The sequence below is a fragment of the Nelumbo lutea genome, chromosome 2 (assembly GCF_056320005.1).
Source record: "Nelumbo lutea isolate HS-2025 chromosome 2, American lotus-T2T, whole genome shotgun sequence".
Classification (NCBI taxonomy): Eukaryota; Viridiplantae; Streptophyta; class Magnoliopsida; order Proteales; family Nelumbonaceae; genus Nelumbo; species Nelumbo lutea.
This window is the reverse complement of record NC_142685.1, coordinates 72,060,253-72,076,496: the sequence shown is the minus strand read 5'-3', so window position 1 is coordinate 72,076,496 and position 16,244 is coordinate 72,060,253. Positions and strand designations below refer to the sequence as shown.

Genomic DNA, 16,244 nt, shown 5'->3' with positions numbered 1-16,244 from the left:
ACTTTTCCTACCCTCAATTTGGAACATATGAAGTCTTACCTTGAAGCAGCCAAGAAGGGACATTACTTGGGACTTAGCCAAAGATTTTCCCAACATGATGAACATCTTCAAGCCGTCTACCCAACCCTATGCCCAAGCCTTGGAAGAGACAAAGTTCGTGAAGCAGCCGAAGAATCCTCCTTTGTTAACAGAAGATCCATGCAACAAGCAGATGCTAGTCTTCGAGGACGAAGATTAGATTTAGTGGGGGAGACTGTCACAAGTGAACTCTTCTCCGTGCCCACGAGTGCCGTCCACCATGCATGAAACACACCTTCAACGCATCATCAAAGTGTCTTGGGTGGGACTGTCTATGTATTTTGTAAGGGGGGATACCAATGGCAATATTGTAATTATGTAGTATGATTTTTCAACATTTTGATGTTTCCTTTTGTCATTTCCCCAAAAGCATATCTTAATTTTTGAGGGGAGGTAGGTAGTCATGTGCCAATACCATGTAAATGTTAAGCACAAGGTCCCTTGACACAAACTTGTGTACTTGTGCTTGCTATCATTCTATGCAATACAAAGAGCATTTTTACTAATTCGTGTGCATTCGCCAACTAACCCCGTAACAATGTGGCATGCCACATGGCCTATAATATCATTAATTTACCTTTGTATGTCATATGACATTCACCTATGTTGCTAAGTGACATCCACGTGTCATTGATGCCACATGGCCTATATATATATATCACCACATGTCATCTGAACATAATTAATGACAATTGTGTGCTGTGTGGCATGTACACGTATAAAGCATTTTGTTGTATTTAAGCGCCATCATTGAAAAACACGTTTTTAAAATTTTCCATCTAAATAGTTTTTTAAGTAAAAGTACGAAGCCAAAAGTATAGCATGTACTTTGTACTTTGATGCTATTGAAAGTATAAAGCACGAAGTACTACCAAATAGGGCAACAATACTAACATTTTCAAATTTCATCTCCTAGGTGCCTAGGGGCCCTATGGTTGCCTAGCTTCGCTTAGTCACCTTGAAAACCACAGGGGTGCCTAGGGATGATCTTCCTCCTAAGTTAGTAATCTCCTCAGGCTTATCCACCATATTTGATATTGGTTGCAACACTTGTTTCTTTTGGGGCCTCTCTGTAATAGTCTCTTTGCAATCACCTTTGATTGTTGGGTAGCCTTGCACTCAACCACTTTTTTCTTTGTTGCCTTGGTGTCAAAGACCTTTTTAAGTGTCATTGCTTGAGCCTTATTCTTTGTTGCAATCCTCCCCCTTTTCCCATCAACAAGATCTATGTATGCATAATCGGATCGGATGTCGGGTTGGGCCGTAGATTTTTTAGTATTATTGACAAGTCTACTCTCTCTCTCTCACTCGTCTCTCTCCTTCTCCATATTAATTTCTCTATTATTCAATCGTCTAATTTATATCAAATTATGTTATAAAAAAATATATCAAATTATACTATCAATTAAATTTATAATCAAATAATAACTTTAGAATTAATTAATAAAATATTTTAAATCATTACATTAAGTTCAATTAAGTAAATTAATCAATAACTTAATGATACTTAACATCCTTACTTAACTTATTTTATAATTGAATAATAACTTTAAAGTTAATTAATGAAAAATTTTAAGCAATTACATTCAATAAAGTAAATTAATCAATAACTTAATGATACAAGAATTAACTAAACTACTTAATTCATCAATCTCAAGTGGGCTAGACATTTTTCGATTTTTGGTTATTTTGATGTAGTTAATTCATTTTTTGAGAATTTTGGTTTTGATTTTACTTTTCAAAATTAAAAATTTGGTTAACTCAAAAAACCAAATTAATTGAATTTCATTATACAACATGTAATATATAATTTATAATATATATAATATATAATGTATAATATAAAATATATTATAATGAAATTCGATTTCAATTGAAATAACAAAAATTGAATCTAAAATTTTAGTTTAAGTACAATTTATATTTTCAATTTTGATTTTTAAAATTTTGGTTTATTCAACTCATTTTTTAGCTGAATATATTGAATGCTCACCTCTAGTCTAGAGGATGGATTAATTGTTCAATTTTATATTTTATATTCATATGCTCTCAAAAAAATGGTTAGTGCAAGGAATTGGTATGAGCCGTTGGAGTTGAAGTTTTTAATTATTAACGTTTGTTGGTTATGATGGGCCATATGTAATTATTGTATTATTTTTATATGTTGTAAGATGTTACACGTAAGTGGTATTTATTATAATGGTTTAAGAATCGCTGTTGAATCGTATGATTGGATTGTTTGGCGTGAGAACCGTTTGACCAATCGATTTTGTTTTATCTCAAATCCGATCTTTGGCCAAAAATTATTGAATTAGTTAATAATTTATTAATTCGGATAATCAAACCGTTGATAAGTTTAATTCATTTAATGGTTTTGACTTTTTTTATTTTAATTATTTTAAATTTTTATTAGTACGAGCCATCCATGGCGGTTCTGAGTCATTTTTTAAAATATATGATTTATCATTGTCAATCTAACAATGCCATTATGTGTCAACCATATATATTTTTATTTTATTTTAACTTTATCTACTTTCATTAGAGAGGGTGAAGGGATCTGCTCCTCACAAATGGGCGCTTCACAGATACATCCACCGTGCATTAGGAACATCTCCCGTGAATTATAATAAGTATGGAAGATGTCCGTATGAGGCGCCTGTGAGAAACTAGGTGTAAGGAGCAGATCTGGTCTTAGACAAGGGAAGTACAGACAGACGATCCCGACCCTCCGATTCCATCTCAAAGTCTCCGCTACAACTAGTGGAGAGACATTACCAACACCAACCAAACTGTTGGCACCTTTCAACTCCGTAAATCCTTTTTCTGGTGGCAAATCCCTCTAGCATATCTCGAGATGTTGGTGCGAATTATCCAGTCCATATTTAGCCACGTGTCAACTCAGAATCAGGACCTTGACCGAGGACCCACAGGTCACAGGATATCCCGGCTAAATTCTCTCATGTGTCTTTTGGTAATACAATGAAGGTAGTACTTAAGTCCATTGGCCTGTTCGTGCGAATTGAATTCCCAAATTGTCGTTGGAAGGCTGGAGACTCTTGGCTAATGGCTCCTGCCTTCAGAAACTCCTATCCTGCCTTGGCGGTGCGATATTCCTCGGCTCGATTTTCTCTTTGATTAGAACTCTTCACCACGAAAGAGGATCATAGAGCGAAAGCAAAGTTCGCAACTTTTTTCTCCTTATTCTTCAAGCCTGATTTCCTTGTACTCCCTGTAAGTCAGGTTATGACTTTTCTTCTTCCCACATTGCTCTGAAAATGGGTTATGATCATTTGCTACTCTCATTGGTTGATTTGATTTCATGTGTTTTGACTCTTTTGATGTGTTTGCATGTTTTTTCTTGATTTGGAAAGCTGTTGTTTTTTTCACTCTTTGTTTTGTTTGAACTCCGTGAAGATTTGATGTTGAGTAGCGGTATTTTAACCAGTTGGGGTGCTATTTTTTATTCAATATATTGTTTCTGGCTATGAGTTTGTTGATATTTGTGATTCTTTATACTGGGTATAATTTGTTCTGATGCATCTTGTTCATTTTATTGGTTTTCCGGAGCTGGGTTTTGAGAGGTAATGCTTGAATTGTATTCCTGGCTTGAAATATTAGCATTTTCAGTTTCCGTTAGGATTTCTGTTGTTATGGCCTTTAACTTTTGGTTTGATGGATTGGGTGGGTTATTGGGTAGAGTTGGAGTGGGTATAGATTTTGGAATTAATCTAAGGTGACGCGGGTGGTCTGGCTCTAGAATTCGCTAACATTACATTCTTCAATGTAAATCAGCACTGGGAACTAAAGATAGAGATGGGAATTGTTTTGTAAATGTCGATTTAGAATGGGTAACTTAGCTTTGCCTACGAGATAACTTCTAAATTTCTTTGTCTGGATGCTTCTATGTTGTTTGAAGGATTTGTTTGCTTTATGTTGCCCAGGATTTTATTAGAAATTTCTTGAATTTTTTGTTCTAAATTCCTAATTATTTGGTGGACATAGGATTGTTTGGCAATAGAGTTTAATCTTTATTGAATGGTCTGTATTGATATTTATGCTTTTATCCGGGTGCATTATATATAATTACACTGATCTTCTGTTTAGTATGCCCCAGCGATTGGTACTTAAATTATATCTTATGGTGACATGTAAATATAGAGTGCCAGATGCATAAACCGCTTATATTTACAAAAAAAGTTGATCACACATTCTTGCTATCAGCATATAAAACCTTACTATTTGCAGCATGGTGTGGCCTTCTTTTTTTTTCCGGAATTTGGACTAATCCTAAATATTGAATCTTAAATTCCAAATCCTGGTTATATATAATGGTGGTTGATGTTCACAATCTGTCTTTCTCTTTATACATACCATGTAGTTATTTATTTTTGAACCCATTCAATATGTTTATTGTACACTAGGTGGTATTTGACTGTTATATTTTGAGAGGTATTATACTTTTTTTTGGTGGAAAAAGAGGTATGATACTGATGGAACCAATTGCAGATGCAACACATAGCTTTCCTTGGATATGAGATTTTTCTATGCCTATGAACTGCTATGGGGGTTTGTGAATGGTTGCTGCAGCTCGCTTGTGTTGACAATATTGATGTGGATGGCAGTGTCTAGCATTTAAGATATCTGGCTTCTAACTGCCAATTGGGTGTGAATTCTTTAATTTGTATACCAAACAAAGGGCTCTATTTTAACATGGTTTAGATCTAGGCAGCTCTCCAAGGGCCAGAGTGCTAATTTATACAATGCACTTACCTTGATAAACTTTTACTGATTTCAGATGGCTCTTATGAGTATCTACTAATGTCAACTCTTAGTTAACTTGAGAGGGAGGGATTGGGTTGAGAATGATTGGAGTATGATGTTGTGAAAATTAAGAAGTTTTTCTGCTTTATGCTAATTTATAAGCATGGAGAGTTCACCATCACCTTCGGGCCAGAAGCACTACCAGCATACGCCCATGCACAAATTTTCTTCTGTTGGGATCCATAAAGATCTTTGGTATATTACACGAGAAGGGTCCTTGCCTGAAGTAGATTCAGCTTTGGCAGCACTGAAGAAAAATGGGGGCAATATTGATTCAAGGAATATGTTTGGCCTCACTCCGCTTCACATTGCAACGTGGAGAAATCACATTCCAATAGTGAAGAGGCTACTTGCGGCTGGTGCTGATCCTGATGCTAGAGTATGTTAGTTATATATGTCTTCTTTCTACCTTCTTGTCTTGTTTAAGAAAAAATGGAAAAAGAAAAGAGCAGTCCTTTTAATTAGTTTCTGTTGCAATGCCAACTATTTTGTTGTTCTTAAGAGGCTATTTTTGCCCCAATAAAATTCTGTTGGATCTATACTAGGACCTGTTATTATTGTTTACCTCCCTTGTTAACTTTTCAAAGCACATTTATCTGTGCATTTGATTACATAATAAGGAATCTTTAGCATTTTCGTTATTTTGTTTGCTTTGGAAGCATTTTCGTGTTTCTTATATTTTTTAATTCTTTCTTTTGAAATCTGTATTTTAAAATTCTTACATGAATGGAAACTATCAGTTTAATATTCCTAATTTTATTTTTTTTCCTTTACAATGTGGATGCTATCTAAATCTTGATTGAATGGTCAGAATTGTTGATGCTATTTCCCAAATACTTTCCTTTGCCGTTATTCATTTCGCTACTTCTTTGGCATTTTCTTTTGAGACTTTCACTGGGAAAATGAGTTCTGCTTTTATCATCACAGCTCTACCATTGGTTCTTTTTAACCTTAAGCCCATGCTTAGTTTCCCTGAACTGACACTCAATGAAAAACTTGTATAGATAAATCTAATAAACCCTTAAAATGAGATTAGAAGTTGAGAGTAGTAAGGAAGTATATAATTTAGCCCCTCTTAAAAGTTGTCATCAGCCCCCGTTGGTCTCCACCAGCTAGGGATTTCATTAACCTGAACTTTGATGGAAGTAGTGAAGGGAACCCTGGTCCTTAAAACGGAATGTGCCAACTGCCAAGTTGGCATTTCCTTGCTTTCTGGTTTATTCTAAAAGGCAGTTGTCTTTTTTTTTTTTAATTTTTCTAATTTTAAAATTGAACAAAATAATTGAAGTGGGTAATCACTTTTAAGACTTTTAACTCTCATTAACTCTCTCTCCTCGTTCCCATTGAATCTTTTAATTATCTCTCATTAATTATGCCATTTAACTCTCTCCTTCAATAACTCATGCCATTAATTCTCTCTCCTCTCCATTACTCCATTAAATTGCCTAAGAATCATTAACTTTATCTATATCTATATTCATTTTAGTTTAACTATAATTTTATATACACTAGATATATTTACATTAAATTGTAATTATTAATAATGATTAATTATATTGAAATGGAGATATTAAATGGTATATTAGTGGGCTAAATAATACACTTCCATTTAATTTTCCAATTAACTAATCAAGCAATTTGCATTTCAGAACAAATGTAATTTACTTCACCCAATAAATAAAATTAGTATTTTAAAAACTGACTTGGAGGCTGAATAGTTTTTGCTTTTGGGTCACAGGTCATGGTACAACTGTTTGGGTTGGACAAATCAAACCATGACACATCATCCATTTATATATGTAGAATATAAGGTTTATTTGTTTTTCATTTTTTATAAATATAAGAGCCAAAAGTTGAAATTTAAGGCCACAATTGAGTCCCTTTTTTGTTTTTTTGTTTTTTTTGTATAGCGGGGCTACAAAGATTGTGAAAAGTTATCCAAAATAAAAAAACGATCATCCCCAATCAGACAATCATACAACTGAGCACAAAGTTAAATCCTCTAGAAGTTTTCAATACATTATATACTATAACTTGTGACCCAATTACTAGGTCAAAAGGGCCAATGGTTCAATTGCCCAAAAAATAGGGTGGGTTTTAGGAAACCCATAGTTAGAAATAGGGTCGATTTATGGTTTGAATGGTTGAACTATTTTGAGTCAACGATAGCCGATAGGTTAAATACATTGAATAAAAGATCATAAAAATTATAATCCATTTGAAAATAATAAAAATTAATTAACCATAGTAAAAATAATTTAGTAAGTTACTTAAATAAAATAAAAATAATTATTAATTATTGTTATTGATAAAAATATTTTATTAATATAATAAAAATGAATAAGATAAATTAAAAGCTAATATCAATTTAATATTAACATAAAACTAATACGAAATTATCTAACAATTATTAGTTTTATAATTAGTGTTTACTAATATAAAAGCAACTTAAGTTCCACTAAAAATAAAAACTTAGTATAGTTAATCAAACTTAATAAGGATTAAAGCAAAAAATTAATAAAAATTATAATTTAATTAATTTAAAATCAATTTAAATTCCATTTTAAAATAAGGAAAAGTATAAAAACCTTCTTGGATTTTCTAACAATCCTATGTAACTCCCCTGTATTTTGACCTTAACAAAAACCTCCCCTCTTTTAGTTAGAAAGAAGTATTCACCCTACCATTTACAATGATTGAGTAATGAGCAGATTGCATATATCACCTTATTCGTACCCTCCATTTATCACCAAAACTATAGCGTACAGAATGTAATCTAAGAATTTCCAATCCACATAATCATATGCTTTCTCCAAATTCAGCTTACAAATATGCCCCTTTCCCCTCGTTACTGATAAATGATTGAAGGAAGCACTAATTTAATCCCAAGAGAGAGGTCCTGAGCTACGATTTTGTAGAGATTACTAGTCAAGCTAATAGGCCTAAATTCAGTAGAGATTAGAGCGTCATGAGACTTGGGAATAAGAAATACAAAAGTGGCATTGACCATCCTTCTTAATCACTCCTCTATTAGATAATTCACCAAAAACCTCCATCAAATTGCCTTTCACAATTCCCCAATAAGTTTGATAGAAACCCATGGTAAACCATAATGTCCAAGGGCCTTTGAAGGGTCCATATTGAAAACAACTTGTTTCACCTCCTTTAATTGGAAAGATTTCTCTAACTCACAGACAAGAGAGGGATCCAACTTGGGCGGGAGTGACATATGTTTCTTAAGAATTGAGAAAATGAGGATGCTATCGACTCCTGGTCAGTAATAACTTCCACATCTACTTCCAATTTTGAGATCAGCTTCTTTTTATCTAGAGAGTGAAAAAAAATTGTGTTATCATCTCCTTTCTTTATCCATTTACATCTAACATTTTTGCCTCCAGTAAACTTCCTCTCTCTTTAATAATTCCTCTAAATCCTTTACGTTTCATCTATTCCCATCCAAATCTAATAAATCTTCCGCACCTTCCTTGAAATCTAACTCTTCAATTTTACTTGATATTTGGCTTTTTTCCTTCTCTTCTCTTGCAAAGATCTCCTTATTTCCACTCTTTCAACTTCCCTTGAATTCTTTGGGGCTTTTGAAAAATCTATAACACTTCAGTAGAAAGCTTGCTGAATTAAAAAAATATGAAATAAAGGAGTTTCTTGAAGAAAGAAGGAAGAGAAAAGGAGAAGAAGAGAAGTTGAAAAGAAAGGAGAGCAATAACCTGGCTGCCCCCTTCACTTATTATTTATACTAAAAATAATAGAGCAGTACAAAGACAACCGTGCCCTTATAGGGCGACAAGACATAAAACAACATATATAAGACACAAAAACATAATAAAATTTGGACTCACATAATTACTGTGGTCCCCACCTCCTATCTAACAACTAACATAAAACATCTACTCATAAAAAACATCATAAAACTGATTAATCGTCAACACTCCCCCTCAAGTTAGGAGTAAATGTCACAGATTCCCAACTTGCATAGATCATGTTCAAGCTTGTTCTTTGCCACCCCTTTAGTGAGAACATCAGCCAGTTGCAACTTTGAAGAGACATAAGGCAAACAAACTTCTCCGGTTGTTACCCTTTCTCTTATAAAGTGTCTATCAACTTCAATGTGTTTTGTCCTATCATGCTGAATTGGATTTTGGGCAATATTGATTGCAGCCTGATTGTCACAGTATAACATCATATGTTCCTTTTGCTTTCACCCCAATCTCAGTCAAGAGAGATCTAACCCAAAGAAGTTCTGAGACACCATGAGCCATGGATCTATACTCAACCTCTGCACATGACCTTGCCACAACCACTTGCTTCTTACTCTTCCAAGAGATCAAGTTTCCACCTACAAAGGTACACACTCCTAATGTGGACCTCCTGTCATCTAAGCATCTTGCCCAGTCTGCATCTTTATAGGACTCTAGCTTCAGATTTTCATGATTTGAGAAAAGAATGCCTCTACTAGGGTTCTTCTTTAGATATGCAAGTATCCTCTCATAGCTTCCCAGTGCTGAACCCGAGGTGCATGCATGTACTGACTCACAACACTGGCAGCATAAGAAATATCTAGTCGTGTAATATACAATTAAAGCAGTCGGCCCACCATTCTTTGATATCTCCCCACATCCTTTACCAATTCACCATCCACACCATTAATTCTGTGATTTGGATCAATAGAAGTGTCTGTTGGTTTGGTCCCCAGCTTCTCAGTCTCCCGCAGTAGGTCAAGTACATACTTTCTCTGTGAAATGAAGATCTCATGCTTGGATCTTGCAACTTCAATCCCCAAGAAGTATTTGAGCTCACCAAGATCTTTGATATCAAATTCTTGCTGCACTGATTTTTTGAGATCATCAATCTCCTCCAGATCATTTCCTGTCACTACTATATCATCCACATACACAATCAGAATTGACACCAAAGCATCTCTCCTCTTCACAAAGAGGGTGTGATCAAACTATGTCTGTGTGTATCCAAAACGGATGAGTTCCTCTGAACCTGTCAAACCAAGCCCTAGGTGACTGTTTCAGTCTATATTGAGATTTTCTAAGTCTGCACACCTTTCCCTTACCAACATTCTTATAAAAGCATGTTGGAATGTCCATATATACCTCATCTTGTAAATCACAATTGAGGAAGGCATTTTTGACATCAAATTGGAACAAAGGCCATGAATAGGTGGCTGGTAGAGACAAAAGGATGCGAATTGAACTCATCTTAGCTACTGGTGCAAGGGTTTCCAGATAATCAACACCATAGGTATGAGTATACCCTTTTGCTACCAACCTTGCCTTTGTATCTCTCTATCTTGCCATCAACCCTATACTTCACTGTAAATACCCATCTACATCCGACTATCTCCTTGTCCGGGGGGAGATCAACTATTTCCCAAGTTTGGTTTTTAATCAAAGCATCCATGCATGGTTGTTTTCTACTCAAGTTTAGAGAGAGTCTCAATAACATTCCTAGGTGTGAATAAACCCTAGTTGTTTCTAGGTCAAAGTAGAGAAGAATAAAGAAGAAAGAAAAGAGAAAGAAGAAAAGGAGAGGAGAAGAGTGTTCGGCCAGACTAGAAGAGAGGATGTTCAAAAGTCACTCTCCTAGCCGACCCACTTGACTTTTATTCATGAAAAACTTGAGTTACAAGAAAGACAATTTTGTCCCTCATAGAAGATGGGACACATAACTTAAACTCAGATACAATAGACATTTCACTTTCAATAAGATAACACCAGAATGACCAAAATACCCCTGACTCGAGCATTCTAACATTCCCCCTCAAGCTGGAGAGTATATATCATATAGTTCCAGCTTGTTACAAATGTAATCTATTCTTCCCTGAGACAATCCTTTTGTGAAGATATCTGCCCACTGATTTCCTGAGCTCACATGCGATGTAGTTATTACTCCACTTATCACTTTCTCTCTCACAAAGTGACAATCCACCTCAATATGCTTAGTTCTTTCATGGAAGACAGGATTGGATGAGATGTGAACGACAGCTTGGTTATCACAGTATAGTTTCATGGGTTTGTTAGTTGAGAAACCCATCTCCTGTAGTAGGTTCTTCAGCCATACTAGTTCACATGTGGTATGGGCCATAGCCCTGTACTCTGCTTCCGCACTACTTCTTGCCACCACTGTTTGCTTCTTGCTCTTCCAAGTTACAAGATTGCCACCCAAGAAGGTACAATACCCTGTGGTTGGCCTCCTGTCTGATATAGAGCCAGCCCAATCAGCATCTGTGTACCCTGCTATCTCAAGAGGTCCTCCTTTTTGGTATAACAAACCACGACCTGAAGCACCCTTTAGGTACCTAACAATTCTCATAACAGCTTCCTAGTGAGGAACCTGGGGATGTTGCATAAACTGACCCACCACACTCACAACAAATGATATATCTGGTTGGGTAATGGTCAGGTAGTTCAACTTTCCCACCAACCTTCTGTATCTTCCAGGATCATCAAACTTTTCACCTGCAATTCACACTTAACTTGGCATTGAGTTCCATAGGAGTCTCTGCTGGTTTAGCACCTAACAACCCTATTTCTTCAAGTAGATCAAGAACATATTTCCTCTGACATAGGTTGATCCCCTGTTTTGACCTCGCAATTTCTATTCCTAAGAAAAACTTTAGCTTCCCCAGATCTTTCGTATTGAAGTGGTCCTGTAAGAATTTTTTCAGCCTGTCAATTCCATTTTTGTCACTTCCAGTTATGACAATATCATCCAGATACACGACTAGCAAGATTTTTCCATCTTTTGAGTTATAGCTAAACACGGAATGATCAACCTGACACTGTTTCATCCCAAAGGCCTTCACCACTTCACTGAACCTGCCGAACCATGCACGAGGAGATTGTTTCAGTCCATAGATTGCCTTTTTGATCCTGCACACCTTACCAGCTTCCCCCTGAGCAACAAACCCTGGTGGTTGCTCCATATACACCTCAACAAGATCACCATGTAGGAAGGCATTTTTGATGTCAAGTTGTAGGAGAGGCTAATCATACATAGTAGCCAATGAGATCAACACCCGAACTGAACCAATTTTAGCCACAAAAGAGAATGTCTCCATATAGTCCACACCATATAACTGAGAATAGCCCTTGGCCACTAACCGTGCCTTCAATCGTTCCACACTGCCATCAGGAAGATGCTTCACTGTATAGACCCATTTACACCCAACAGTGTGTCTACCAGGAGGAAGGGTGGTGAGTTCCCACGTATGATTATGTTGTAGAGCAAAGAGTTCTTCTTCCATGGCTTGCCGCCACCCTGGAGAGGCAAGGGCTTTCTGTACAGTCTTGGGAGTGGAAACCGATGAGAGTAATGATATAAACTTGCAATGAAAAGCAGAAAGGTGAGCAGCGGGAACATAGTCTGAAATGGGATGAGAAGTACAAGTACGTTTACCTTTTCGCAAAGCAATAGGGAGATGAAGATCTGAGGGAGAAGTACAAGGAGCAGTAGTAGGATCTGTCGGCGGGTGCCGAAGTGGAGGAGGAGCCGAAGCACTTCTGCGAGTATACACTTGAGTAATTGGCGGCCTCTCTGTAGTAACTGGCATATGATGTGCATCTGCAGTAGGAGTGGGAGCTATGGGAAGGGGGTCTACAACCGGAACAAGAAGAGGAACCACAGAGGGAGAAGAAGAGACCCCGGCATGGGAGAAAAAAGGAACTGACTTAAAGAAGGTGACATCAGGGCACACAAATGATTTATGAAACTTAGGGTTATAACACTTGTACCCTTTCCAAGTCCTTGAGTAGCCAAGAAAAATACACTTCGTAGCCCGAGCATCTAGCTTGTCTACTCCAGGCCCCAAGTGCTGAACAAAACAAACATAGCCAAAGACTCTTGGGGTGAGAGGAAAGGGAGACAAAGTGGGGAACAACACGGAGAAAGGGAATTGACTTCCAAGGATTGACATGGGCATCCAATTTATTAAAAAACAGGATGTAAGAACAACATCACTCCAAAAGTGCTTTGGGACATGCATATTGATCATCAAGGACCGAGCAGTTTCAAGAGGATGTCTATTTTTCCGTTCAGCTACACCGCTTTGTTGCGGGATGTAGGCACAAGAAGTTTGATGAATTATTCCATGATGTTCTAGGTATTGCTGAAATGATGAGGAGATGTATTCTTTGGCATTATCAGAGCGAAGTATTTTCATATGAACACCAAACTGAGTGCATATTTCAGCATGAAATTTCTGAAAAATAGAGAACAATTCACTACGGTCTTTCATAAGATAGATCCATGTCATCCTTGAAAAGTCATCAACAAAGATTACAAAATACTTAAACCCATTGTATGACACCACTTTAACTGGACCCCATACATCAGAATGAACTAAAGCAAAATGACTCGAGACACGACTATCAGTTCTTGGACTAAATGAGACTTGATGATGTTTTCCCAACTGACATGACTCACAATCTAATGATGAAAGATGACTCAAGGAAGGAACTAGGAGCTTCAAAGCCTTGAGAGAGGGATGACCAAGTGTGCAGTGCCATTGGAGAGGATAAGAGACGACTGAAAAGCCACTGGAGGGTCACCACCATCAAGATAATACAAACCACCGGCTTCATGCCCTCCACCAATCTTCGTCCCCGTCTTGAGATCCTGAAACACGCAAGAAGAAGGATAGAAGGTTACAGAACAATTAAGGGACTTGGTTAATCTACTAACAGGCATAAGGTTAAAAGGAAACTTAGGAACATATAAAACAGATGCTAAAGACAATGAGGAGAGATCAACATCACCAACACCACAAATAGGAGATGTAGAACCATTAGCAAGTGTAACTGTCTGAGATGTGGAGGTGCGAGAAAGGGAAGAAAATACATAAGGAGTCCCAGACATATGGTCCGAGGTGCCAAAATCAATGATCCAGGGTGAGGCATTGGAAGTTAAACAAGTCATACCTGAATGGGCAAGTGTAGCTGTGTTCTGCTGAGATGTTTGAAGGAACTGCTCATATATTGCCCGTGGTACATTCACCATTTCCTGCCCGGAAGCACAAGTGGGTGTGGAGGGGGTTGGTGCAGTTTGCTGGCTTTCAGTAATTGTGCTACTACTCTTAGATGTAACATGGTTACCCAAGTGTTGGGTGGACCATGCAAATCATAGCAGAAATTAACTGTGTGCCCCTCTAAGCCACAATGTGTACATTTTCTCTTAGCATTACCCCTTCCTTTTCCACGGCCTCCCCCTGACTCGCGGCCTTCAGTCTGGCCACTTGCCCGGTTAAACATGTGTCCACCACGGTTGCTTGGAGGACTACTACTCCCTTTAGTCACTACCAAACCAGATCTATCAGAGAAGGAAGAATGTTCCACTGGCTCAATGGATGTCCTCTTAAGGCGGGCAAAAACTTATTCAAGTGAGGGGAGAGTTGATCCCCCCAATATTTGTGCTCTTACAGGCTCATACTCAACCATCAAGCCCACGAGAAACCTAGTCACATCAAGCTGTTCACGTTGCTGTTGTTGGATCTGGACATCCGATGTTAGAGGGTGATGCACATTTAGCTCATTGCGGATGTTTCTCAAACTTGCATAATACTCTTCTAAGCTTTGACCTCCTTGCTTCAAATTGAAGTACTCTTGGTATAATTGATATACCCTAGTTGTGTTGTCTTGTCCAGAGTACAACTTTGTAGCATGATCCTAGATCTCTTTGGCTGTATCTAGGAACATGAAGTTCACACTAATCTTTGGTTCCATGCTGTTCCAAAGCCATGTCATTATCTGTGCATCATCTTGTTTCCAATCACTGAACCCAGGAGAATCAAAGGAAGGTTTCTCCTCTCTCACATGCTTTACTTTCCTCTTGGCCTTCAAGTACACCTCCACAGATTTTGCCCATGGTACATAGTTCTCACCATTCAACTTGATGGATGTCATTTGAACACTTAGATAATTTGAAGAGAGCATGATGCATGTTTTGTTGTCATTCCTAACTACAGTTGAAGCCATCTCAATTATGTCTCCTCTGAATATACACCACAGTCTCACACTTGTCACAAGACTTATCTCACTTACAATACCACCAATCCACTTTCTTCAACTGCACATTACACACTACACTCTAAAGTTGAAATCATTCAGTCAACACATCAAACACTTGGACTGCACACTGTAGGACCATTTACCACTAGCACACCACTACTGAAATTACTCAGTCATTTCATCGAACACTTGTTCTGCATACTGCAGAACTGATTACACACAAGGTCTAGGGGTTCACTTTTAAGCATTTAAAAACATAGATATGTCAGCCACCACAACACAATCAACATCACACCACTGTTGTCGTGGACATCAGCAGTCTACCACTCTTCTTTCAGAACACATGTGAGCAAGAAAACACAAAAAAAAGACATGACTGATATGTGTATCAGTTTCACCCAGCACCACAACAACTAACTTTTGAAGCACACAAAAAAAAATCAGCATTCACAGTCCATTTCTGAACACACGATAGTAGTGTCCATACCCGTATACGACCAGCCCTCTTTGTACACTGAATAGAGGGTCTAGTATACCACTTCAACGACCACCACAGCACCGGCCAGAGGCATTCTCACCTCCAGGCCCTCAAAACGACAACTCCTTTTCAGCCCTTTATTGAGTCTTCAATCAGATCAGCTGTAGGATGATGAAACCTACTGTGAAGCTGGCGGCGAACCCAAGAAGAAGACAACAGCAAGAAAACGAACACCAGACCTTAATGCTCTGATACCATGTGAATAAACCCTAGTTGTTTCTAGGCCAAAGTAGAGAAGAATAAAGAAGAAAGAAAAGAGAAAGAAGAAGGAGAGGAGAAGAGTGTTCGGCCAGACTAGAAGAGAGGATGTTCAAAAGTCACTCTCCTAACCGAGCCACTTGACTTTTATTCATGAAAAACTTGAGTTACAAGAAAGACAATTTTGTCCCTCATAGAAGATGGGACACATAACTTAAACTCAGATACAATAGACATTTCACTTTCAATAAGATACACCAGAATGACCAAAATTCCCTTGACTCGAGCATTCTAACACTAGGTATAGACACAGAATCCAAGGAAGAAAGAAAAGCACGGTAGGAGGGTGATAAGGCATTGTAGGAAAGATGGTGTGAAATGCAATGGGTTGTACACTTTCTCTTCCCCTTACGAAGTGCAATGGGAAGATCAAGGTCAGTGGAATCGGCTGCAACAATGGTGTTAGGGACATGAACATTATCATCAGAAAACACAACAGGCTCAGGCTCAAGAGGAATACTTGGAATTGTATCTGCTGAATTTGGAGTTTTAGAAGGACTGATAGAGAGTGGTGTGGG

The 16,244-nt window shown here is 37.5% G+C and overlaps 1 protein-coding gene across 12 annotated transcripts in view; it reads left to right on the top strand.

Moving 5' to 3' along the window:
• The first annotated feature begins 3,048 nt into the window (after positions 1-3,048).
• The window catches only part of LOC148871481 (uncharacterized), a 34,674-nt gene continuing 21,478 nt past the window's right edge, over positions 3,049-16,244 (top strand). For 2 of the 12 annotated variants that reach the window (XM_088971667.1, XM_088971660.1), the window contains exons 1-2: positions 3,049-3,309; positions 4,585-5,278. In XM_088971667.1, the coding sequence (XP_088827793.1) occupies positions 5,003-5,278 (276 nt within the window). In that variant the 5' untranslated portion in view covers positions 3,049-3,309; positions 4,585-5,002. Of the gene's footprint in view, positions 3,319-4,584; positions 5,279-16,244 lie in introns of all 12 variants that reach the window. The other 10 variants (XM_088971666.1, XM_088971670.1, XM_088971664.1 and 7 more) reach the window with 10 other exon arrangements.